This window comes from Pezoporus wallicus, unplaced genomic scaffold, assembly GCF_028554395.1.
Source record: "Pezoporus wallicus isolate ANWC-B61680 ecotype Strahan unplaced genomic scaffold, APGP_CSIRO_Pwel_v1 contig_8376, whole genome shotgun sequence".
NCBI lineage: Eukaryota > Metazoa > Chordata > Aves > Psittaciformes > Psittacidae > Pezoporus > Pezoporus wallicus.
Window position 1 is genome coordinate 44,468 of NW_026641603.1, and position 25,766 is coordinate 70,233.

The 25,766-nt window shown below is 58.4% G+C and overlaps 1 protein-coding gene across 2 annotated transcripts; it reads left to right on the forward strand.

Moving 5' to 3' along the window:
• Positions 1-214: 214 nt before the first annotated feature.
• CELF5 (CUGBP Elav-like family member 5) lies at positions 215-23,610 on the forward strand. Of its 2 annotated transcripts, none has more exons than XM_057424536.1 (13): positions 215-500; positions 6,525-6,607; positions 13,918-13,969; positions 16,371-16,499; positions 16,960-17,039; positions 17,764-17,910; positions 20,455-20,599; positions 21,023-21,169; positions 21,605-21,667; positions 21,746-21,829; positions 22,205-22,348; positions 22,435-22,599; positions 23,121-23,610. In XM_057424536.1, the coding sequence occupies exons 1-12, from the start codon at positions 215-217 to the stop codon at positions 22,560-22,562; spliced, it is 1,488 nt and encodes a 495-aa protein (XP_057280519.1). In that variant the 3' UTR covers positions 22,563-22,599; positions 23,121-23,610. The 2 variants fall into 2 exon arrangements, with proteins under 2 accessions (XP_057280519.1, XP_057280520.1); XM_057424537.1 differs by having other exon boundaries at positions 272-500; positions 13,918-13,966.
• The last annotated feature ends 2,156 nt before the right edge of the window (positions 23,611-25,766 follow it).

A 25,766-nucleotide genomic window follows, 5' to 3' on the forward strand; every position in this document is an offset into this window, starting at 1 on the left:
AGACCCCCCCCTTCCCAAGCTCTCTGTACCCCATGTGTGTCCCCGTGTCCCCCCCCCCCCCCCGCTCCATTTTGGGGTGCCCCGCCTCAGCTCCCCGCTGTCCGCCAGGGGGCGCCGCAGTGCGCGTCTTTGTGGCGCGGCGGCGGCGGCGCTGGCGGCGGGGCCGTTCCCAGCCGCTGCTTTGCCCCCCCCCCCTCCCGCCCGCCGCCGGGGCATGGCCAGACTCACCGGGGGCGAGGCGAGGAGGCAGCCGCCGCCGCCGCTCCCAGCGCCGCAGCCGCCGCCGCCGCCGCCGCTCCGAGCCTCCCCCATGAGCAGCAGCGGCGGCGCGGAGCCCCCCCCGCAGCCCGACAGCATGAAGGACCTGGATGCCATCAAGCTCTTCGTGGGGCAGATCCCGCGCAACCTGGAGGAGAAGGACCTGAAGCCGCTCTTCGAGCAGTTCGGCAAGATCTACGAGCTCACCGTGCTCAAGGACCGCTACACCGGCATGCACAAGGGTGAGCCCGGCCCCGCGGCAAGCACAAAGGGCGATGGGTACCGGCGGCACACCCCCCCCCCCCCCCCCCCCCCTCCGCCATGCATCCCCTGCCCCGCATCCGCATCCTCCCCGCGGGCACCCGGGGCCGTGACATCGGTGTTTGGGGGGGGATGCAGCCGCCCTCCGCCGCGCTGCGCTCCCGATGCTGCTAACAAAGGGTGTCGGTGTGGGGCTGCGGTGGCCGGTGGCGTTGCGGGGGGTAGGGGGGGGGGACGACGACGACGACGACAACGGGACACCTCGGTCCGAGGTCGGGATGCGGGAGGGGCCTTTCTGTGATGGGAATGGTTTGGTGATGCTGGGAAGTTTGGGGAGGCTCGGTTGGCTGGGAGGGAAGCTGTCAGGGGCAAGGCCAGGTTGGACACAGGGGCTTGGAGCAAGCTGCTCCAGTGGAAGGGGTCCCTGCCCGTGGCAGGGGTTGGAGCTGGAGGAGCTTTAAGGTCCCTTCGACCCAAACCATTCCATGGGTTGTTGTGTTTTGGGATATCAGCACCCTTCTGCGGAGCTGCTCGAGCCCATCAGAGCAGGTGCTTGGGATCTTGTGATCCTCACGGCCCCAGCCATGACTGGGAATTCCTGAAGCCTGTTTGCTGTGCGAGCTCAGAGAGGGATCCCAGCCCTACTCCATGGCACGGTGATCCCTGCTCCATGACACAACAGCCACCACTCCATCCCTGCTCCATGGCATGGCAATCCCTTATTCATGGCACAGCGATCCCTGCTCTATGGCACAGTGATCCCTGCTCCATGGCATAGCAGCCCCTGCTCCATCCCAGCTCCATGGCACAGCAATCCCTGCTCCACGGCACAGTGATCCCTGCTCCATGGCACAGAGATCTCTGCTCCATGGTACAACAGCCCCCGCTCCATCCCTGCTCCATGGCATGGCAATCCCTTATCCATGGCAGAATGATCCCTGCTCCATGGCAGAACGATCCCTGCTCCATGGCAGAATGATCCCTGCTCCATGGCTCAGTGACCCCAGCTCCATGGCACAGAGATCCCCGCTCCATGGCACAGAGATCCCCGCTCCATGGCACAGAGATCCCCGCTCCATGGCACAGAGATCCCCGCTCCATGGCACAGAGATCCCCGCTCCATGGCACAGCAGCCCCTGCTCCATAGCATAGCGATCCCTGCTCCATATCACAGTGATGCCTGCTCCATGGCACAGCAATCCCTGCTCCATGGCAGAATTATCCCTGCTCCATGGCAGAATGATCCCTGCTCCATGGAACAGCGATCCCCGCTCCATGGCACAGAGATCCCTGCTCCATGGCTCAGCGATCCCTGCTCCATGGCATGGTGATCCCTGCTCCATGGCACAGCGATCCCTGCTCCATGGCTCAGCGATCCCTGCTCCATGGCATGGTGATCCCTGCTCCATGGCACAGCAATCCCTGCTCCATGGCTCAGCGATCCCTGCTCCATGGCACAGCGATCCCTGCTCCATGGCTCAGCGATCCCTGCTCCATGGCACAGCGATCCCAGCTCCATGGCACAGTGATCCCTGCTCCATGGCACACACAGGCCGAGCCCGCAGGAGCCTCCTGTCAGCCCCAGCCTGGGCCTCTGTACCCTGAGCCTATTCCCGATGGACTCCTGTGCTGGTGCACACTGGAGGGAACGTGAGTTCCATCAGTGCTGGTGCCTCTGGATGCAGGTGCAGAGGGCAGGGAGGAAGAGCCGGGGGTGCCGTGGCCACTTGGGCCGGTCCCCGATGGAGAGCAAAGGGGACAACCCAAAACTAAGTTTGGTTGCAAGCAAAAGGCCAAATCCAGCGCCAGCACCAAAGGAAAACCCCTCCTTGAAGCCTGGGCTTGGGTTTCATGTGGGAATTGTGTCTGGTTGGCACTTGGGAACCAAACTGCCATGTGCTGGCGGGGGGGGGGCTGCATCCAAACCTGCCACCATCTCCGTGGTTCCAATCCCATCCAGGAGGAGATGGGCTGGAGGCAAGAGGTGATTGCACATTTCATTGCAGTTGACACATTAGAGCGTGTGGTCCGAGGTCAGGTTCCAGGCAGGGACCTGCCTCTTAGCTATGGGAATGAGAGGAGGCAAGCCCTGGTGTTAGCCACACCGAGGTGACATCAGCTGGATGCTAAATGCAGGATTCCTGCAGGAAAACGAAGCTCTCCCTTTGGTGGTGATGCTTTGGAGCGGGTGCAGGGGTCGGGCAGGGGCTGGTGCTGCTCTGCCCTTGCCCACAAAAGCCTGTTGAGATGTGGGGGTTCTTCTGGTGGCTCCTGTGCGGTTCCCTCTGCCCCTCCCTGCCTTGTTTTGGACCCAGTGAAAGGGATTCCTTTCACTTTCTTACGTGTAGACCCTCCATCTGCTTTGGGAATAAGCACTATTCCCCTCCAAAGAAGCCATTCCTCCATGAGGATGGATTATAGGGATAGCCCCATGGTCCAGCCAAGCCTGTCCCCAGCCTTCCCCTCCCATCTCCCAGTGCCGCCTGCGTTGCTTTAGGCTCTGTGCAAGGCCAACCTTGTGAGGAGCTCCCGTCAGCATCCTCAGAGCTGCCCCCAGCACCCATGGCAGCCCGGAGCAGTGTAAAGGATTGGGCACATCAGGATCCCTGCGCTCCCTCCTGCGCCACGCCGGAGCCATGATCTTCCCGGGGCAGATTCCCTTCTCTGTCCCCGTGTTCCCTGAGCTGCAGCGAAATCCAATTGACAGCTCACATGCAGCTTCCATCTGCCTTTGCCTTTGCTTTCCCTGAGCAGGGAGAAGCAGTCGGGTGAGGAGGCAGCGCTTGCTGGTACAGCCCAGCGGCTCCACGCAGCTCCGTGTGGAGCTGAGCATCTGCCTCTGCCCCTCGGGGGGGGATAGCAGGGGCCTGCGGTGGGCAGGCAGAGCCCATCTCAGAGCGATGCTGAGGGAGGGATGGATGGATTCAGCCACGAGCACCGTTACGAAACGGGGCTGTTGGAGCCTGACGGCTCCTGTCTCAGCACCCTGACTGCTGGTGCTTGGTCCTGTTCCAGCCTCCCCATATTATTCATGAGGCGGTTTCTCTCTCGCTGTTAATCACCGCTCCATTTGCATGTTAATGGCAGTGTTTGTCTTACAGCTGATAGCTTCATGGGAGGGACGGGGAGGCGTTGGAAGAGGCGCGCTCGGAGCGGGTCGCAGGAGGCCGAGCAGGGAGGATCCAGTGGAAATTTTTGGCCTCTCTGTTCCAGATTGGGTTTGAAGGCAGCTCCTCCGCAGGCGTCAGCGGCGCTCTCCTGGGTTTCCATGGTAGGGAAGGTGGGGAGAGGCTGGGCTCTTGAGGTGCTAAACTGAACGGCAGGGAGAGGAGCAGCATCTCCTGTGGAGGAGCATCCGCACGGGGACACAGGGGTGGCTTCTCCAGAGGACAAGGAGGCAGCGCCAGCCCCTCTGATGGGTTTTGGCTCAGGCTTGTAGATAAGCTCCTGGCTGCCTCCGTGCTTCTCCTGCTTCCTCAAGGCTGCTGATGTCTGGAGTAACGTTTAGGAGCTGAAGGGGCTGTAAATCCCGGAGTTAATGTGTGATTTGTAGAGAGGATAAGGTACAGGATATATATACACATATATATATATGTATATAACTGCAGTCTCTTCTATGTGGAGCTAGGCTGAGTTCTGCTTACAGGCAGCTGGAAGCCCTCCTGGAGCCAGTGGGAGCAGGGTGATGTCACCCAGTGCTGTGCAGACATAGAGGTTCTTTTGGGATCCTTGGCAGAATGATGCTGGCACTAAGTCATGGTCACATTTAACACCTCATCTTAACAGAATGGTATGAGAATGGCACAGGAGTCAGGATGGGGATGGCACAGGAGTCAGGATGGGGATGGCACAGGAGTCAGGATGGGGTTGGCCCAGGAGTCAGGATGGGGATGGCACAGGAGTCAGGATGGGGATGGCACAGGAGTCAGGATGGGGTTGGCACAGGAGTCAGGATGAGAATGGCACAGGAGTCAGGATGGGGATGGCACAGGAGTCAGGATGGGGATGGCACAGGAGTCAGGATGGGGATGGCACAGGAGTCAGGATGGGGATGGCACAGGAGTCAGGATGGGGTTGGCACAGGAGTCAGGATGGGGTTGGCACAGGAGTCAGGATGGGGATGGCACAGGAGTCAGGATGGGGATGGCACAGGAGTCAGGATGGGGATGGCACAGGAGTCAGGATGGGGATGGCACAGGAGTCAGAATCAGAGTGGCACAGAGACGGTGCTCTGGGCGCTGTCATCATCCCTCCTTTCTGTGTGGGCCTGATGGGTGCTGGGAACCCTGAGCACCCTTTAACCCCACATCCCATGTCTCAGCAGTTGGCGTGCTGGAGATGCCCCAAAGGACATGACCCTGTCCCCCTGAGCTTGCTGTTAACTGAAGCAGGAAATACAGCAGGGAGAGCGATGGGTCCCTTTGCACCTCTGTGGGCATCTCCTCATCCTTGAGTGCATCCCTCGGTACCTGCCTCAGGCTCAAAGCTTTAGGACCCTGAAGAGCCCGTGGACGCCGTGGTGAGCAGAGTCCCATCTCGGCATGGAAACGCTTCCTAGAGCTGGGAAAACGCGGCTTTCCTTGAGCCTCCGTAGGCTCGTGGGTGAAGGCACGTGGGTGAAGGCAGGGGCCAAAGGGGAGGCTGTGGCAAACCCGGGGCTTCTCTGGCTGCGTCCTGAGGAGCAGCTGAAGAGTTTGGCTTGAGAGAGGCAGCGATGGATGCTCAGTGACAAGCTGAAGGGACGTGTCCTGCTCTGCGTGGGATGTGAAATGCCACTGCGGAAGGAGGGGGATGCGGGAGGGGGGCTTTGCCCATCCTCATCCGAAGGAGCTCAAGTGATGGAGCTCCAGGCACGTCCCTGGGGAGATCATTCCACACTCCAATAAATCTCTCTCTGCTAGGAAATGTTTCTTGATCACCAGCCAAATTGTGCCTTTGCTCAGTTTTGTCTCATTACTTTTAGCATCGGAGCACCCGAAGACGATCCCTTCTCCTCCTGGAGGGGCTGCGATGCCTCCCCCTTCCCATGGGCTCCAGCGCTAGGCTGAGGTGCTGAGGCAGGTCTCAGGATCTGGCCTTTCCCATGGGCTTTGCATCCTGCTCCTTCCAGGATGCGCCATGCGTTGCTGGTCCCTGGATTTCCCTTGTCATGTGTATGTCTATTTGTGTCTGTGCACGCTGTAGGGGTGGATGTGTGGCACTGAAGCCTCTCTCTTCCTGTAGCTTTCCATGATGCCATGAGTGTGGATCATGGAGCTTTCATAGCAGCCTGAAATCCCAGGTGCTTTTCCTCGTTCCCTTTCGTGCCTTTGGTATCAGTAATCATTCTGGTCATGGCATCTCCTCTGGTCCCTGTGGGTTGGGCTGTTTCTCCCACAGGCAATGGTGGCTGTGTTTCACTCTCCCGTCGTTCCTCACCCCTTTCCAACCTCATTGGTTCCCTGGGACCTTTCTCCATGACTTTTACAGGCCTTGGATGGGGCCTCAGGTTGTTTCTTTGTCCCTGGAGTCACCTCCCCTTCGTCACCCCCCTGGTACCAAAGCACAAAGGGGTGTCCTGACTTCTCTGTACCTGAGCAGGAACGTGGGGCTGGAGTTCTGCTGGAGCAGGGCAGCACCTGCAGTTACAGAACCATGGAATGGCTTGGGTTAGAAGGGACCTTAAAGCTCCTCCAGCTCCAACCCCTGCCACGGGCAGGGACCCCTTCCACTGGAGCAGCTTGCTCCAAGCCCCTGTGTCCAACCTGCCCTTGAACACTGCCAGGGATGGGGCAGCCACAGCTTCTCTGGGCACCCTGTGCCAGCGCCTCAGCACCCTCCCAGGGAAGAGCTTCTGCCTAAGAGCTCATCTCAGTCTCCCCTCGGGCAGGTTCAAGCCATTCCCCTTGGCCTGGCCCTGCATCCCTTGTCCCAAGCCCCTCTCCGGGTGCTTCGGTCATCACCAGAGCGTTGTGTTGATGTGCATCTGCACCTCCCTAACCTCACCCTTGCTGTCCCCACCACAGGCTGCGCCTTCCTCACCTACTGCGCCAGAGACTCTGCCATCAAAGCCCAGACAGCGCTGCACGAGCAGAAGACTTTGCCAGGGGTAAGTCCCAGGGGATTGCACCCCCGTGCCATGGGCAGGGAGGGGGGGGAGCATTGGGAGAGTTGGGGCAGGGAAGTGCCTCAGATGGATGCTCCTGCTTGCACAGGTTTGGGGCTTAGAACAGGGATGCGGGAGCCAGAGCCTCCCAGAGCTGCTGCTCTGGGCTCCACCTCGCCAAGCCTGCCCCATGGTAACTCCAGCCAAGCCTCCTGGGTTTCTGTGCTGTGACTCTGGTGCTGGGGCTGAGCTGGGTGAGCTTCTCAGAAGGAATCAAAGCACGTTTAAACGGGAGAGATGCGGGTTGGATGTAAGGGAGAAGCTCTTCCTTGTGCCCAGGGTGCCCAGAGGAGCTGTGGCTGCCCCATCCCTGGCAGTGTTCAAGGGCAGGTTGGACGCAGGGGCTTGGAGCAAGCTGCTCCAGTGGAAGGGGTCCCTGCCCGTGGCAGGGGTTGGGGCTGGAGGAGCTTTAAGGTCCCTTCCAACCCAACCCATTCCATGACTCTATGCCTTGGCACATCTCATTGTTTGGAAGAGCAATGGCTTTATATAGGTTAGACCAAGACTGCTGAGCAAGCTCCTGCATCCTGCTCACCCTATGGCTGGTGCTGGGAGCAGAGCGTGCCAGGGATTGGAGGCACTGTGGAACGGGTCCCTCCTCCAGGGAAGTGCTCGGGATCGCTGCTCTTCCCATGGTGATGTGATGGGAGAGCTTGGCCTGGGCAAGTTCCTCAGGGCTGAGGGGGTTGATCCAGCTCCTTGGAAGCATTTATGTGGAGGTGAGGAGGCGGCCGAGCTGGTACTTATAGACAGAAGCTCACAGGAGGCCCCATGTGCTCAAGGCAAGAGGATAATTAATGTAAACCCGGCTCTCCGGAGAGGGGTTGGGAATTCTTACCCATAACATTCCCTCTTTAACCCACACAGGTCTGGAGAGCTCCCCTCCCCTCGCCACACGCAAGCATCCTTTCCCCCTCGTGTTTCCCTGTGCTCCTGGGCCTCTGTTTGCATGGGAGGGCTGGCAAATGCCCCTAACTCAATGGGATCTTTGGTGCTCTGGGTTATCCCAGGGCAGCAAAGGGGGAGTGAAGATAATCAGGTGCTCAAGTGCTGTTTGAGGTCATTTTGTGTGAGGGTTTTCAGGCTAAAGCCATGGAGTAGATGTGTGGCCAGGGCAGGTTGGACAGCAAGAGCTGGAGATGGACAAGTCTCCATGCAGGGGATGCAGAGGGACTCCGTGTTGTCCGTGTGAGGTTTGGTGGGTTCAAAGCTCAGGTTTGGGCAGGAATTGGTTGTGTTCTTCACTGTTGATGCTCTCGCTCACAGGGTGCAGCAGGGATAGGAGTTAAAGCAGCAGTTTTGTCTGTGATGTGGTGATCTAAAGGCTCTTCATGGCAAGGGAGGTGTAAGAAGCTGCTTGGGAACAGTGAGGAGCCTGTGCTACCCCAGTGCTTCCCAACCTGTTGGTTTGGAGGCAGCTCATGGGCAATGGGGTGTAATTAAGCTCTGGGGTGAAGCTGCAGATGAGCTGCATTTGGAGCTGTTTCCAGGCTGGCAATGGAGCACTGCATCACGTCTGGTTTCCCTTTGGGAAGTCCTTCCATGAGCCAGGAGGTGGGATGCTGCCCAGAGGGGAACAGATCTGCTTCCTGATGCGCCTGTGCTTGGACACGGGCTGGGTGACCTGGTGTAGCTTGAAGCCCTGTTTTCCTAGCCCAGTTTGCTTGTGACTGTGTAGTATCACCCATCCCTCGACCCCACTGGTCCCAAGGGAGCATGCTGTGATCCAGGTAACTGGTTTGGGGAACAGAGCCATGGAATTTCCTCTCTGTTCACATCCTGATCATCTCCTGCTGAGCTCTGTGGCAAAGCCTCTCACCAGAAGCATCACGAGGACCCTAGTGCAGGACAGAGCACAGGGTGTGCTGGACCACACAGCACATGGGCTGTGGTTGACTTTGGGTTCATTTGAACCTCTTCACCATCTCCTTATTGCACCCAGCAGTAGCAGGAAGAAAGTTGAAGGCATCAGTGTAGGGTGAGACAAACTCATCTGAATGCATGCCCACGCATCAGGCATGGAAGGGAGCTTGGTGATGGTGCAGAGCACCCTCAGATGCCACAGGAACCTTCCTTTGGTCTCCCTGCAGTGGTTGGTGCCAACAGTTCATGAACCTGACCACAAGCAGATGGGTTTCTTAGTGTAGACTTGGGATTTGGTAAGGGCAGAGCCATGGAGATGCTCTGGTGGGGTTTCCAATGGGTCCTTAGGCTGGGAGCAGGACTTTGAGAGCCCCTCCAGGTCTGTCACTGGGTGAGCCTGTGCCCACAGAGGGCAAGGAGGGACGGAGCTTCCTTTGCACAAAGTCCATCCCCAGGGAGCTCCCAGAGGGGCTGATCCCAGCCTGGCCCCCTCATCCCTGCCCTTCCCAGCACTTCCTGCCTGGGTGCTGTTTCCTGGTGCTCCCTGGGGAGCCGTACCATTAAATCTGACTGCGTTTGGGCTGCAAAGACTCAACAGGGATGGAAGAGCAGGGTAGAACCCGGCATCCTTTGTGGCCTGGGGAGAGACACAGGGAGAGGCTGCCCAGCAGAGGGAAAACCTTTGGAGCTGGGAAGCAGAGAGGGAATGAAGCCCTTTGGCTTCCTCCTCCAGCCAGTGCAGTGCTTCCCTGGCGCACTCCTCCTTGGCTGCGAGGATATGGGAGCTCCATGAGCCTTTGATTCCTGATTGTGCCTTCCCTTTGGTGCCTTCCAAAGGGAAGCAGTGGGGTTATTAATGGGGTTATTAATGGGGTTATTAATGGCCCGCAGGGAGCACACCCCACGCCGCAGCCCCGCGCCGAGTGGAAGCGGAGGGAGCAGCTTCCCCAGCTCTTGCTTTGTGGCGCTTCTCGTTTGCAGCCAGACAGTTGCAGATGACATCAAATTGCTCCTGGAGAAGAAGGGGAAGGAGAGCAGAGGGAGGAAGTGGAAGGGGAGGGGGTGGAGGCTGAAAGGAGCCGTTCTGCTGGCAAGGTGCAGCTCCAGGTTTGTTTCTGTGCCGAACAAAAGGGGCTGGCTGAAAGGTGGGCAGGAGAGTGGCAGGAATTGGTACTGATCCCCACGGAGGATATGGGCAGTGATGGGGGGGGGACACGACTAAAAGCAGCTCCATCAAGGGGAGAACTCATGGATGCAGCGATGGTTTGGGAACGCAGGGCCATGGGGATGGAAAAGTACAGAGAGCAGCAGCGTTCGAGTGGAGAGAGGCGCTGGGAATGCACCAGGGCTTGAGATGCTGCAGCGCTCGTGTTGATGGCACAGGGATTGATGCAGAGCTTGGGCAGGGATATTCCCATGGGCAGGAGGAAGGGGTCAGCCTGGGCCATCCACCAGGATCCACATCCAGGGGAATGTGGGTAACTGGGAGTGGTTGGTCAAAGCATCTCATTCCCCCCCTCCCTTCTCTGTTGTAGCTGCTGTGAAGCCAACCTGGACCACTATTCCTGCTAGCTTCTTCCCATGAAGATGGGAAGGATGTTCCCATCTTCCCGTGAGGATGCTGCAGCTGGCAAAGCTGGGAGACGTGCTGAGGAGTGGGCTGGAATGTTTGGGTAGGGAGGAAGCTGGCTCCAGTTGTTCAGGTTTGAGGTGGCCTCTGTGCTTTGAACCCTTGGGCAGGCTGGAGAAGTGATTCCCGAGTCCATCCTGCAGGTTGGGGTGGGATGTGGACACAGATCCCACAACAGTTGATGTTGGAAGAGGCCTCTGGGCTCTCTGCTCAAAGCAGGGCTACAGCAGATCACCGAGGACCTTCTCCAGTGGAGTTATAACTATCTCCAAGGAGATCCCACCATCATTCCAGCCCTTTTCCAGGCTGGAAGTGCCCCAGAGCGAAATGGTTGCTCCAAAATCAGCCATAACATTGGATGTTCAGCCCAGAGCAGAGGCAGCTCCGGGGGTGCTCCTGGTGGCAGCAGGATCGGGCCTGTTCCCAATGGATTTTCCCATGGGCACGTCATTACTGAGGAGGTTTTGCACTGCTCGGACTCTTAACGGTTGCCATAGGAACTAGTGCAGCGGGAATTGCGTGTGTGCAGCGGGAATTGCGTGTGTGCGGCGGGAATTGCGTGTGTGCAGCCATGGAATTGCGTGTGTGCAGTGGGAATTGCGTGTGTGCAGCGGGAATTGCGTGTGTGCAGCCATGGAATTGCGTGTGTGCAGCGGGAATTGCGTGTGTGCAGCCATGGAATTGCGTGTGTGCAGCGGGAATTGCGTGTGTGCAGCGGGAATTGCGTGTGTGCAGCCATGGAATTGCGTGTGTGCAGCGGGAATTGCGTGTGTGCAGCGGGAATTGCGTGTGTGCAGCCATGGAATTGCGTGTGTGCAGCGGGAATTGCGTGTGTGCAGCGGGAATTGCGTGTGTGCAGCCATGGAATTGCGTGTGTGCAGCAGGAATTGCATGTGTGCAGCCATGGAATTGCGTGTGTGCAGCAGGAATTGCGTGTGTGCAGCGGGAATTGCGTGTGTGCAGCCATGGAATTGTGTGTGTGCAGCAGGAATTGCGTGTGTGCAGCAGGAGTTGCGTGTTTGCAGCCATGGAATTGCGTGTGTGCAGCAGGAGTTGCGTGTTTGCAGCCATGGAATTGCGTGTGTGCAGCAGGAATTGCGTGTGTGCAGCGGGAATTGTGTGTGTGCAGCCATGGAATTGTGTGTGTGCAGCCATGGAATTGCGTGTGTGCAGCGGGAATTGCGTGTGTGTAGCGGGAATTGCATGTGTGCAGCCATGGAATTGCGCGTGTGCAGCCATGGAATTGCGTGTGTGCAGCCATGGAATTGCGTGTGTGCAGCCATGGAATTGCGTGTGTGCAGCAGGAATTGCATGTGTGCAGCCATGGAATTGCGTGTGTGCAGCCATGGAATTGCGTGTGTGCAGCCATGGAATTGCGTGTGTGCAGCCATGGAATTGTGTGTGTGCAGCCATGGAATTGCGTGTGTGCAGCCATGGAATTGTGTTTGGACTCTGCACTTCAGGTGCTGCTGCCACAGGTTCCCGCAGGACCTTCCTCACCACACGCCCCCCTTCCTCCTGGAGCAGCACTCCTGGTTATCCTTGTCTCCTTTATAATGGGATGGGATGGGATGGGATGGGATGGGATGGGATGGGATGGGATGGGATGGGATGGGATGGGATGGGGTGAGCCCAGGAGGAGCTGGGCCAGGATGGTGCTGGGTGGGAATGTTGCAGCTTTCCTGGCTCAGGGATGGGTGGAGGGATGGATGGAGGGATGAACAGATGAATGGATGGGTGGATGGAGGGATGGATGGATGAATAGACAGATGGATGGGTGGGTGGATGAATAGGTGGATGGAGGGATGGATGCATGGATGGGTGGATGGATGCGTGGATGGGTGGATGGATGCATGGATGGGTGGGTGGATGAATAGGTGGATGGAGGGATGGATGCATGGATGGGTGGGTGGATGAATAGGTGGATGGATGGGATGGACATGTGGATAGACGAGTGGGTGGATGGATGCGTGGATGGGTGGATGGATGCATGGATGGGTGGGTGGATGAATAGGTGGATGGATGGATGGATGCGTGGATGGATGGGGGAGTGGGTGGATGGATGCGTGGATAGATGGTGGATGGATGGGTGGAGGGATGGATGGATGGATGAATAGGTGAATGGATGGGTGGACGCATGGATGGATGGGTGAGTGGGTGGATGAATGGTTGGATGGATGGATGGGTGGCTGGCTGGATGGATGGATGGGTGGATGGATGGCTGGCTGGCTGGCTGGCTGGCTGGCTGGCTGGATGGATGGATGGCTGGCTGGATGGATGGATGGATGGATGGATGGGTGGAGGGATGGATGGGTGGAGGGATGGATGGATGGATGGATGGATGGATGGATGGATGGATGGATGGATGGATGGATGGATGGATGGATGGATGGATGGATGGATGGATGGATGGATGGATGGATGGGTGGAGGGATGGATGGGTGGATGATGGTTCTGGGTACACTGAGATGTCAATGGAAAGGTGCAGCAGGACACCTGAATGCTGAGACTGGCACCAACCCAGCGTCATTCCCAGCCAGGAATGGCATCCAAAGGAGCCAGGCAGCAGTTGGGTTGATGTGCTTGGCACACCTAGAGCTGGGGTTTGAACTGGCCACAAGAGGACCAGCCCCAACCTGCAGAGCCTGAGTGCCCAGGACCTTCTCAAAGGCCTTGGGTACCTTTTGGTTCCTGGATGAGGCAGAATCATGCACAGGCTGTGGGTGCTCGATGGGGTGCTCTCCCAGGTACAGGCTATGGATGCCCCGTGGGGTGCCCTGCCCCACATGTGCAGGTTGGGGGGGGGGGTGGGGGGGACAGCCCTGGCTCTGTGCCCCATAGGCAGGCTGTGGGGCAGGGAAGGGGACGGACAGATGGGGAAGGGGGGGGGACACCCCCCCAGAGATCATATCGAAATGTCTCTTTTGTGCAGAGCGCAGGGAATGCCCCCAAGAGCTGGTTGCCGTGGCAACCACAAATGTCAGGTTCCATGTGGTGAATAACCGTTTCCATGGCAACCCCTCCTTTATCCGAGGTGCTGGGAGCGGGATGACAGCCCTGCTGGGGGAGGGGACCGGGACATGGCCCCAGGTACCAGCCCCCCCCCCCCGCTTCCCCCATCCTTCCCCTCTCCTTGCCCCAAGCCCTCAGCACCCCCGGGTGGGCGCCTGCTCACGGAGGGGAGGATGCTCTGGGCTCCGCAGCATCCCTCCCTCCTTCCCTATGGATTTGCTGCTCCTAGAAGCCAAGAGCCGGCTCCATGCCTCCATCTCTTTCCCCATCTGTTTAGCTTAATCCTGGTTTTGCATCCCAGGCAGACACAAAGCTATTGCTCAAGGCTCAGGAGCAGGGAGGAAGGAGGAGGGCAGATGCCCCTCAAGGCTCCATAACCAAGCCCTCTCCTCCCAGTTCACATCAGGGCTGATGCTGGGACACGGGGACACCACCAGCTTCCAAACTGCTGGAGCCCGGGAGCAGGAAGAGCTTCCAGGCATAGTCTCACCTTTGGCCACCCTCACAGGCTCCAGCTCCTGCCCAGGAGCTGCTTCCCTGGAGCATTCCTTTGCCTCTTGCTGTGGCCGAGCTTTATTCCTGGTGGCATCTCCAGGCAAAGCAGCTGAGCAGGGAAAAGCAGGAAGCAGTTTCCACCTGGGAAGCCTGAAATCCACCTGGTCCCTCCTGGTGCCTCCCTCCCGTGCCCGGTGATGGGAAGGGGCACGAGGGCCAGGCTCTAACCCTCTGCTTTTCTCTCTCCTCGCAGATGGCGCGTCCCATCCAGGTGAAACCGGCCGACAGCGAGAGCCGTGGAGGTAGTTGTCATCTCTCCTTGGTCCTCCCTTGTGCTCGGGTCCTGGCCTTGCCTTTGGGGGCAGGCATTGGTTTAGGGATAGGTTTATGATGGGGATCCTCCAGCTTGGCAACTGCCCCGCTGCTGCCTCCGTCTCTGCTCAGCCTCAGCCCCGTGGCACTGCAGAGGCCCAAGTGATGCTGCAGAAGTCGGGCTGCGATGGGGAAATGGTGTGTGAAGGGGAAGGATGCTGAGTCCCGAGGTGAAGGTGCCATCGGGCTGCGGGGACCAGCGTGGTTAAAGCAGTGGGTGCCAGGTGGTCCAGAGCTGGAAGTTTGGGAGCAGGAGCATCTCTGTTAATGCAGTGGGGAGCTCACAGCAGCTCAGACGCCTCCTCCCTTGGAGACAGGTTGCAGCTCCAGCCCTTCCAGGTGGATGAGCTCATTCTGCTGCTTTCCCTTGTCTTACCAACGCGTTCCTTTCCTCTCCACCCCTGCGTCTGCCTCTCCATGCCTCCAAAAGGAGTTCACTGGGGAGAACTGATGGGGATGGCTCGGCCCGTGGGGCAGCACATCCTGGGCAGCTTTGGAGAGCTTTGGCTTTAAATGTTAGGGGGCTTCCTTCCAAGCAGTTTGTTGTCATTCCCAGTTATTGCGCTGGCAGGAATACGAGCTGTAATATTGGATAGGAATGTGGGTACTTGTGGTTGTGTGAGCCTCTGCCAAAGGGGCTGCAGGAAACCTGGAGAAGGGCTTGGGAAAAGGGATGCAGGGCCAGGCCAAGGGGAATGGCTTGAACCTGCCCGAGGGGAGACTGAGATGAGCTCTTAGGCAGAAGCTCTTCCCTGGGAGGGTGCTGAGGCGCTGGCACAGGGTGCCCAGAGAAGCTGTGGCTGCTCCATCCCTGGCAGTGTTCAAGGGCAGGTTGGACACAGGGGCTTGGAGCAAGCTGCTCCAGTGGAAGGGGTCCCTGCCCGTGGCACTGGAGGAGCTTTAAGGTCCCTTCCAACCCAACCCAGGCTGGGATTCGATTTGGCCTTTAAAAGACACACGAGGCCATGGATTCGAGCCACTTCCAGTGCTAGAAACCAGGAGACTGGGCAAGAGCTTCAGATGTGGCCCTGGGGACCCTCTCTCTGCGGGGGACAGAGGGGAACGTGCGTGGCACCAACACGTGGTGCCCCACGAGAGCTGCTCCGGGGCGGGGGGGAGCAGGGATGTAGGGCAGCTCCTGCAGCATCTGCATGGGGCAAGGATGGGGGGGGGGGGGTGTTGGACCGCATTGTCCTGCTCTTCCCTCCTGCTCCCCAAGGGCCTGGAGGCAGCGCCTGGCTCTGGCTCAGCGTGGCACCGCGGGGCACGCACGGGACCAGCAGCATCCCCGCTTGGGATGCATCCTCTGAGGCAGGGAAGGATGCAGGAAGGGGCTTTGGCAGCGGTGTGGATGCGCAGCGCTGCCCTCCCTCCCCGCCGCAGCTCCGAGACCTGTTGTTTTCCAGGTCACTGCACTCTCCCACAGCAGCTTCCCGGCGATGCTCCCTGACGTGCGTCACATCGCATCGCGTTCCTTGGAAGCAGCCCCCTTCGCTGCTGTCACGGGCAATGAGGAATCCTCTGTCACTGCTCCTGCCCCGACGCGATGGCTCCTGGGGGTCACCCCACACGTGTTTTGGAGGGGGGGGGTGTCTCTGTAGCTGGGGTTTAACACTGGGATGCTCTCAAAGGGGCTGGTACCCCAAGCTTTGCTGTGTGCTGGGCATGGAGCACCACAGACCAAGCTTCCCAGCTCCACCCTTGGCCATCCCAACAGGACCCGGGTCCTCACTTCTCCCTTCTGATGGAGGAACCCAGAGCTCCGAGTCCTGGATGTGTTGGGCCTTCCAGGCCGTGGAGAGGGGCAGTGGGGACCACGGAGCTGTTGGTTGGCCCTTACCCAACTGCCCTGCATCTGGCTGGTCCTGTGAGGAGGCAAACTGGGACGTGGGACACCAGGATTTGTCCCAGGCAGCTGGGAATGGATGTACTGGTTAGACTGGGGTGGGAAGGTGAGATGCTCGGTTAGGTTGTGGCTGTGGAAGTGGTGATCTTGGGGAGAAGGACAAGGAAGCAGGAGTCCTGGCTTGGTCTGATGCATTTCCTAAGGTCTTCTTGGGTCTTCACATGTTGTTCGATAAGGCCCAGGCAGTTTTTATCACCATTCCCCTTGGATCATCCAAAGGAAAGGATGAATGGAAGGAAATCCATCACCTTTGGTTTTCCTTTGGGGGGAAGCCTCAGGAACCTTCGCAGTGTGAGGAGCTCGGGAGGACCCTTCACACTCACCTCTGGGAGCCAAGAGCCACCCATTCCCATGGCAGACGAGCCTGGATCCTCCTGCTTTGGACTGGAAGCCTCATAGAAGGTTGATGTCTCTGTGTTTGCCCCTAGGGGACAGGAAGCTCTTTGTGGGCATGTTGAACAAGCAGCAGTCCGAGGACGATGTGCTCCGGCTCTTTGAACCCTTTGGGGTCATTGATGAATGTACGGTGCTGCGCGGACCCGATGGGAACAGCAAAGGTGCGAACCCCCCCCCCCCACGTGCTGTGTCCTCGCTCCCATCCGCACGTCACCGGTGCCTCCTTTCCACGGGGACCCCGATTCCCCCTCCCCATCTTCCCGGGAGCCCGTATCCCAGCCCTGCACAGGGAGCTGTAAGGATGGATGGGGCAGGATGGGATGCGGAGGGGCAGGGGCACTGGGAGCCTCTGGGCTCGCTCTGGGGCTGCGGTTTCTGTACCCCCACTGAGGAGGGCATAGGGAATGGGGAGAAGAGGTAACCAAGGGCGGAGGTGGTGGCACCATCCATAGAGTGCGCATCATTGAGACCCTTCCAGGAGAGAGAGGACTTGGGATGAGCCATCCTCTTTGTTCCCTGCCCTCTTGGGGGGGGATTTCCCCTTGCACGCTGGGGCAGAGGGTCCAGATGGCAGCATCTCCATCACTGCGACCTCGCCGTGCTCTTCGTGTCCCTCTCCAGGCTGTGCTTTCGTCAAGTTCTCCTCGCACACCGAGGCTCAGGCCGCGATCCACGCGCTCCACGGCAGCCAGACCATGCCCGTGAGTATAAGCAAGGCTCCCCTCCATCTCTTCCCACTCCTCTTCCCACCACCCTGGTGCAGGGCTCCACTGCCCAAACCTGCCACAGCTTCTCCCCACAGCTCGTGTGGTTGGGAGGGGTGGGTGCACATCCATGCTCTCACCTTTGCAACCCAGCCTGTGCTAGGCTGGGCTCTGGGTCTGTGTCCTGGTAAAGGCTGGAACAGCAGAGAGCCAAGAACCAGGATGTGAATTGGCCTCGGAGATGGTGACCTGGAGCGAGCAGGGAGCAGTGTGGGCCAGGACCCTGGTGTCTGAGCCCTTCTCTGTAGGCACCTTCTATGGGGGGGGGGTGTGGAGGCTGCACCATGGCTGCAATGGGACCTGCTCCCTCTCTCAGGCTCTAACCTGGACCTTGCAGGCAGGATGGAGCTGCAGCAGGGGCCACCGCCAGGCCCGCGGTGGGAAGATGCTGCCCGTGCCTCGCACGATGCTCGCGCCTGCCCCAGCGGCGCCCATGGGTGCCCTGTGCTAGCGTGTGCCCACGGAGCGAGGGGCAGGGTGGGAGAGGGGAAGGGTGGATCCCAGGCAGCTCCTGAGCACTTCCACACCAGTGTTTGCTCTTCTGCTCCTCTTCCCACTCCTCTCTGCTGCCTGTCCTGCCCCGTCCGGGCGGCTGCCTCTTGCCTGTCCCTGCCCTCCTGTCCCCCTGGCTCCTGTCTCTGTCTCCTCTCTCTGTGCCTAGGGAGCCTCCTCCAGTCTAGTGGTGAAGTTTGCTGACACAGATAAGGAGAGGACCCTGCGCCGTATGCAGCAAATGGTGGGGCAGCTGGGGATATTCACTCCATCTCTCACCTTGCCGTTCAGCCCATACAGCGCCTATGCGCAGGCTGTGAGTATCCCGCGGGGGATGCGGGGATGGGCAGCGCCACCCACGGGGCTCGGAGCACTGCATGGGGAGCTTCCCAGCTTCCCGGCTTCGGGAATCAGCCTTGAGGCATCCGGACAGGAGAGAGCTGGGACCTGGCTGAGCTTGGGGCAGGCTAAGAGGGAGCCCTGAGGATGCCCGGAGCCCTGGTTCCCGGTGATGCTGGAGTCATCCGGGAGCCGACCCGGGAGCTCTTCCTCTCCTATGGCACCCGTGTGCGTGTGTCCCTTTGGTCCCGGAGCCCTGCGCCCACCTCCTGCTCTTTGTTTCTCTGCTGTCCATGGGGTTTTCCTCTTGCTGGTGTCACTGGGGGGGGGATGCAGGATGCTGGAGGGGGGTCAGGGGGCTTGTAGCAGCCTGGTCTCCTCTGGCAAGGCTCTGCTTTGGGCCTCGTGCCTCACATCAGGAGCAGTTGCCATGGATGGTTGAGGGAGGTCCCAAACCCCCCAAGCCCCTGCTCTGCTGTGGGGGAGCATCTTCTGGTGAGTGACACTTTGAGGTCTCTGCTATCAAGGATCAAGCCCATGGGAGGAGGCTCAGGCATCGCTCAAAGCACGAGGGATGCTCCTGGTAAACAGGAGATGCTCTTCCTGAAAGCAGTGTTCCAGGGAAAGCAAACGGAGCTGTTCCTCCCATCCACACGGACACCTCCTTCACCTTCAGTGTGTCCCCCTCCCACCTCCATGGCAGAGAAGGAATCGTTTCTCAGTTGTTGGCTGTTTCCTCTCGAAGCATCCCCCAGTGCCATCATAGTGTGTGGAGAGCATGGAGGAGCAAAGAGCAACACGTGCCTGATGCTCCATTGGTTCCATGGGGAACCAAACCTTGCCCAACGCAGAGCACTTGGCTCTCCTTGGGTAGTGAAGGTGAGAACAGCTACACCAGGCTCCCGGCAGAAGGGGTTAGAGGGGAGAGCCCTTCCTGACCAGGCACCAGCGTGGGCCTTTGGTTTCCACCAGCCCTGTAATGCACAAACAAGCATGGGGGGATCCGCTGTGAGAGGTGCTGCTGTCCTGGCACGTGGGGAAGGAGGCAGGAATGGACCAAGCAGTGATGCTCTGATGGCAGAAGGTACCTTGAGTGTGGTCCAGGCTGTGGAAGGAAGGAGAGCAGCGATGCTTGGTCTTTAGGTCTTCAGAGGCTCCTGCTGCTGCCAAGAAGCCCATCAGGCTCTGCTCCTGCTTCTCTGCATCTTCCTCCTCCTCACCTGTGTCTGTAGATGTGTTGCTTTGTCCCTGATCCTCCACTGCCTTTCCTGCTCTGTGGCTTCATCTTGGCTTTCCCCTCGACCCCAGACCCAGTCTGCCACTGGGTTCTCCTCCTTTTCCTTTTCCTTTCCACTAGTTCTGGTTCTCTCCTCCTTTCTGAGGCACAAACCTCACACCTCATTGCTCCTTCTCCTGTGTTATCCCAGTCTTTGCTCTCTTCCGGATGAGAAATCCTGCCTGCTTCCTTCACAACACACCAACAACTTCCTCTCCCTGTTCCCATGGGATTTGGGGCCTCACCAAGGCAAAGCAGCCCCGGTGCCAGGCCTGGGAAGAAGTTGGGCTTGGGTTGGTTGGTTTCCAGTCGGATGCTTTCCATTTATCTTCACTGCATTTTCCTTTCAAACCGGAAGCAATCCCAAACTTGAGGGGGGTCTGAAGCTCTTTGGAGCTCTTCAAGTCAGGGATTCAAGGGGCAAACAGGAGCTGATGGAGTTTGGAAGGAAAAGCAGGCGGAGGAGTTTCCCAAGTGCTTGCAATGCTCCAGGGTTCCTTGTCTTTCACAAACCAATGAGTCCTAACCCCAACCCACACTTGGTTCACCCCCTTCCCCTTCTGGTTTGTGGTCCATGATGGGCGTTTCGTGGAAGCAATGAGAACAGTCTCAGGATGCCCATTTGGAGCAGGTCCTGCTCCTGGCACCACACGCGCCTTGCTGATGGGAAAGGAAATCAAGATTCCTTTAGGGAATAGGAGCCTGGTTCCTGCCTCCTCCAGAGGGACCATTCCCCTTCCTGAGCTCCCTGTCCCTGCCCTGAACACCACAGGGTTAATGCCCTTTGCTGTCGGAGAAGCCCCTCTCCTCCCGCAGTGTTCGGCTTCCGCAGCGAGGGAACCAAAGGTTCGGGTGACCACGAGCACCTCGGGCTCCAGCCGCGGGGATGCGGGTGCTGCAGTGGGGTCCACGTGTGCTGCGGGGCACTGGGATGGGGTTGGAGTCAACGTGGGGAGGCTTCGGGCTCTTCTCACCTCTGCAGCTCCCTCAGGCTCTGTTGCCACCCCTCTGAGCATCCACCCCTGGCCCAATAGGACCACAGGGACGTTCTTCCTCCTCCTGCAGGCTCTTTCCTCCTCCCTTCCCTCTGCGCTGTTCTGGAGCTGCCACCCCGCAGGCAGGGACCGCTCCAGTGGCACAACCGTGGCTCGTGGGATGGGGATGAGCGCCATGGGTGTCCCCACACGGAGCCCAGGGTGCTGGTGGCTCTGGGCAGGGCTCTCACTGCCTGCCCCTGCCTTGCAGCTCATGCAGCAGCAGACCACGGTCCTCTCCACCTCTCACGGCAGTTACCTGGGCCCCGGCGTCGCCTTCTCACCGTGCCACATCCAGCAGATCGGCGCCGTCAGCCTCAACGGGCTCCCTGCGGCCCCCATCGCACCCGCATCAGGTGAGGGTGCTCAGCACGGGGGTCCCAAGCCCCCCACGTCCCTCGGGTTGGATGAGGCCGCTCTGGTCCAGCAGCCCCTTGGCCCCAGCGCGTGCAGCATCCTTGTGCGCTGCTGCTGTACCTCTCCCTTTGATAGAGTGAAGAAGGAGCTGCTGGGTTCCTGTTGTTCACCCTCATCTCCCCACCACCACCCCAGCAGGAACAGCAGCAGGGGATGCTTGTTGGGTTGTCCAGGGCTGTAGCACTCAAAACCTGGGTTAGAACCATCCCATCCCCAAGCTGTGCCAGCAGCCAGGATGATCCCCGCTCCTCACCAGTGCTGCCTGGGATGGCTCCATGCGTGTGTCACCTCCACCTAGAAGGGATGTTGGCTTCATGGAAGGAGGGACCTCATCTCTCATGGGATGTCCTCTTGCTCTGCAGGGCTCCATTCACCGCCGCTCCTGGGAACAGCAGCCATGCCCGGGCTGGTGGCCCCCATTTCCAATGGATTCACTGGAGTGGTGCCATTCCCAAATGGGCATCCGGCGTTGGAAACGGTTTACACCAACGGCCTCGTGCCGTACTCAGGTACATCAGTAACAGAGCCGGGCTGGGAGAGCTGGGCTGGGGCAGCCTGGGGGAGAGAAGGCTCCTGAAGGGGAGACCTGAGAGCAGCTCCAGTGCCTGAAGGGGCTGCAGGAAACCTGGAGAGGGGCTTGGGACAAGGGCCTGTAGGGACAGGCCAAGGGGAATGGCTTGAACCTGCCAAAGCGGAGACTGAGATGAGCTCTTAGGCAGAAGCTCTTCCCTGGGAGGGTGCTGAGGTGCTGGCACAGGGTGCCCAGAGAAGCTGTGGCTGCCCCATCCCTGGCAGTGTTCAAGGCCAGGTTGGACACAGGGGCTTGGAGCAAGCTGCTCCAGTGGAAGGGGTCCCTGCCCGTGGCAGGGGTTGGAGCTGGAGGAGCTTTAAGGTCCCTTCAACCCAAACCATTCCATGGTTCTGTGTTTCTGTGTTCTCTGCAGCCCAGAACCCTTCGGTAGCAGAGACCCTGCACCCAGCCTTCACAGGAGTCCAGCAGTATGCAGGTACCGGCCTCCCTTGCCCCCCTCAGGCCCTCGCCTGCTGGAGCAGGTCCTCAGGTGAAGGGTTTGTTGTGTCTCCAGCCGTGTACCCGACCACCACCGTCACCCCCATTGCCCAGAGCATCCCTCAGCCACCTCCCGTCCTGCAGCAGCAGCAGCGAGAGGGTGAGTGAGGCTCGGGGTGGGAACGTGTGTCCATGGTGGCAGGGGTGGGGGGGGCTTGTGTAGCACAAACCACAGACCCAGCACTAAGCTTTATCCACTCTGATCCTGGAGCTGGGTCATGGAACCAGCCCTGTCTCTGTCAAGGGAAGGGCTCAGAGGATGCTTGTGATACGAAACCTTCCTGAGCTGGATGCTGCCGAGCACCAAGGGGTTGGAGAGCATCAGAACACCCAGCTTGGACTTCATCGCTGTGGGCAGGGCTGGGAGAGGCAGTTCTGGGGTTCTCCTCCAGTGCTGTGCTCCGAGTTGAGTCTTTCCCTATGGGGGGGGGTCTCTGTTTTGTCCCTCCCTGTTGCCCCCCCCCCATACCTGCAGGTCCTGAAGGCTGCAACCTCTTCATCTACCATCTCCCTCAGGAGTTTGGAGACAATGAGCTGATGCAGATGTTCCTGCCCTTTGGCAACATCATCTCCTCCAAGGTGTTCATGGATCGTGCCACCAACCAGAGCAAGTGTTTTGGTGAGTGCTGACGCCACCGAGGACGAGGAGGACCCTCATGGCACCAGCAATGCTGTCACTGTCCCCACCTCTGTCCTGTCCCGCAGGCTTTGTCAGCTTTGACAACCCATCCAGTGCCCAGACTGCGATCCAGGCCATGAATGGCTTCCAGATTGGCATGAAACGCTTGAAGGTCCAGTTAAAACGACCCAAGGATGCCACCCATCCCTACTGACGGCAGCGAGCACGCAGGAGGCACTTCTGCAGCACAGGTAACGCTGTGTAAAGCACCCTCGTGGTGTAGCAGCAACCCAGTGCTGGGGGCAGCGAGGTCCTGCTGCTCCCCATAGAGCTGAATGTGGCAACCCAGAAGCTGCAGGTGGGGCTGGTCGAGGCCATCAAGGCTGGCTGGGAGCAGGATGGGTCCAGATGGAGGTGTCTGTGGTCCTAGCGATGCTTTGGTCTCCTCTCTGACCGCTCCCAAAAGCACTGATCTTCCCCAAAAAGGTTTAGAAACCCCAATGGTTTTGTTTCGTTGTACACGTGCCCTGAGGCTGCAGAAGATGCTTTCCAGGGTAAGAAGGGAGGATCCTGGGATCCAGAAGGATCCAGAAGGATCCCAGGCAGGCAAAGGGAAGGCGAGACCCTACGGGGGCCAGCAAAGGCTGCTCCAGAGCGGAGCTGCTCCCTCCTGGGCCCCTCTGCTTGGGGTCACCTCACTCCATGGTTAAGGCTGAGCTTTTGCCTCGGTGTCCTCCTAATGTCCCCGTTCCCTCTTTCCCTTTCTCTTCAGGTGAAGGGAAAAGTCCAGAGGAAGAATTTCTGCTTCAGGTTGCTTTACAGAGAGGCCAGTAACTTTCTCAACTCTTTTGCCACCAGCCCCTTTCCCTCCTCTGCTCCCACCTCCCCGTCCTCCTCCCCAAACCTTTGCCATTAAAGAGAAGGCTCAAAGTCTGCCCAGCAGGAAGATTCTTGCCACGACGGACTCGCACATTTGCTGCTCCCGTGGTGCAGAGCAAAGGGACCAGAAACCTGGCAGCCCCCAGGGGGACACGAAGCTTTTCCTCTCGGGGTGGGCCTGGAGAACATGGACCAAGCGTGTCCCTCATCCCTCCTGCCCCGTCTCCCGGCCCCTTTCCCAGAGAAATAGAAATATATATATATACAGCCTCTATTTTTGATGAAAGTGGCTCACAGGACCAAACTTTTCCATTCAGAGACTGACTCCTTGCACGAGGGATTGGAAGTTCAGGGCTTGCCTTTGCGGGGGTCTCCTCCGCCAGCGCTGCTCCTCCTTTGGGAGGCTGTTTGGATGGACATGGAGCGGGAATGTCTCTGCTCGGCTGTAGCAAGAAGCAAGGAGGAAGAGAACTACATACCTCGGGGATTAGGGCACCGCTGCTCGGCTTGAGTCGCTCATCCACCGACCTTAGCACCAGCCTGGTTAGAGGATCTCAAGAGCTCTGACCTTTCCAAGGGCTGCTGCAGACAAAGCTCCTGGGATTTGGTGCCAAAGCCTTTCCCGATGCTCCTGGGGGAGGCTGCGAGCACAGGAACACAGGCCCTTGTCCTGCAGGAACTGCGCTGCCTCTGCACGACGTGCTCGTGGCTCTCTTGAGCAAGGCAAGAGGAGGCAGGGACAGGATCCCACCCGCTGCCTCCCCGTGCGGATGGAACCGGGACAGTTCCCATTCCAGGCACCCCAGGACAGTTTCTCCGTGTGGATTTAGCCAGAGGCCTCTCCTCTTGCTGTTCCCATCCTGGTTTCTCCCTCCAGGGACAGATCCCATGTTCGCTTCCATAGAAACAGCGACATCCACGGACACTCCGGCACAGACCAACAGCTTGGAGCTGGACTGAGCACCCCCCTGGGGAAAGGGGGTGTCACAATGGACAAGGCCCAACCCTGGACCAACTTCAACCACTCTCGTTCTGTTTCGACCAAACTAAGGAAAGAAAAACCAACAATCCCAACCTTGGGAATGATTAGCTTCACTATTCTAGTTTGATAAGGTACTGAGAACATTCCTCTGTGTGTGTGTGTGTGTGTGTGTGTGTGTGCGTGTGTCTGCGTTCAGGGGGTGGGCTGGGGGGGGGGGGGAAGAAGGGGCGATGCTTGATGCTGAAGTGCGCTATGGGGACATCAGAGACCCTCGAGTCATCCCCTTCCAGCTGCCCTTGTGTTTGTGGCACTGTTTGGACCTTCACCTCTCCCTCGAGAGCTGAGTGGGGCCGTGCGAGGCTCCTGTTCCTCTAGTCCATGTTTACTGATTGTAAATACCATTTTTATACTTAACATCTATTCCGGACGTGATTTGTACAATGGACTTTATTTCTGCTACAAGGAATTTCCTGAGGTTTAAACTGAATCTAATTTTGAACAAAAGAAAAAAAGAAAAAAAAAGGAAAAAAACAAAAAAAGAAAAAAAATACACACACACACACAAAAAAAAAGAAAAAAAAGGACCAACAAGTGCAAAAGTGAGGAATAAAAAGGACTTTTTTGGGCCATCCCGGGCCAAGTGGCTTTCAAAGAGCGTTTCTTCCCTCGCAGTTACTGGTGGGACTGGACGATGTTGCGCTAAAGCTTCGTCAGTGTCAAATTCCTTAACTCTGGTCAAAAACAAAGATCTTAAATTTATTTAATAAAAGTTTTACTTGGTAAAGAACGTCCTGGTCGAGCTGCTCTGAGCTGGGGCTGCCGCGGGGGACACTCAGCAAAGCCCTGCAGGGAGGGAAACGCGGTCACATTCCAAAGCCTTTCATAGGGGAGGGATCGTGGAATCCCAGCTTGGTTTGGGTGGAAGGGACCTTAAAGCTCCTCCAGCCCCAACCCCTGCCACGGGCAGGGACCCCTTCCACTGGAGCAGCTTGCTCCAAGCCCCTGTGTCCAACCTGGCCTTGAACACTGCCAGGGATGGGGCAGCCACAGCTTTGCTGTCCACCAGCCTCATAGGGAAGAACTTCTTCCTTAGCTCCATACTCTACTTTAGGCCTGGGCTTAAAGCAGTATTTAGCTATTCCAATCAATTCCAACACTGTTAACCTGTTCCTACACAATATTCAGTTTTCAAAGCTCCTTAAAGTTCCTTCAGGATTAAGGAGCAACACCATAACCATCCCCTCAGCCACTGAGGAGTCCATGGAGGAGCTTCTATCCAGCCCCAGCCCAGGAGGATTCAAGCAAAACCTGCTTTTTCTTAGCTACCATGACATGTATTCCTAGGAATAATGTGTTAGGGAAGAATTCCCTCTGTGTTCTTTCTCCAATGCAGGAATCATGAACCCATCGTGGCATTTACAGCAAGGAAGAGCTGATTTAACAAGAGCAAACATCTACCCCAGGGCCTGTGCCCAGAGGCCAGGTCCCAGCCTGGAAGCACCAACATGTGACACCAACACCCATAGAAAAAATAGTTTAATTAAAATCACCACGAAA

Coding starts and splice junctions, on each gene's coding strand:
- CELF5 (XM_057424536.1), top strand. CDS start 215: ATGGCCAGACTCACCGGGGGCGAGGCGAGGAGGCAGCCGCCGCCGCCG. Junction 6,608..13,917: donor AGCAGAAGACTTTGCCAGGG/GTAAGTCCCAGG, acceptor CTCTCCTCGCAG/ATGGCGCGTCCCATCCAGGT. Junction 21,668..21,745: donor AGGAGTCCAGCAGTATGCAG/GTACCGGCCTCC, acceptor TTGTGTCTCCAG/CCGTGTACCCGACCACCACC.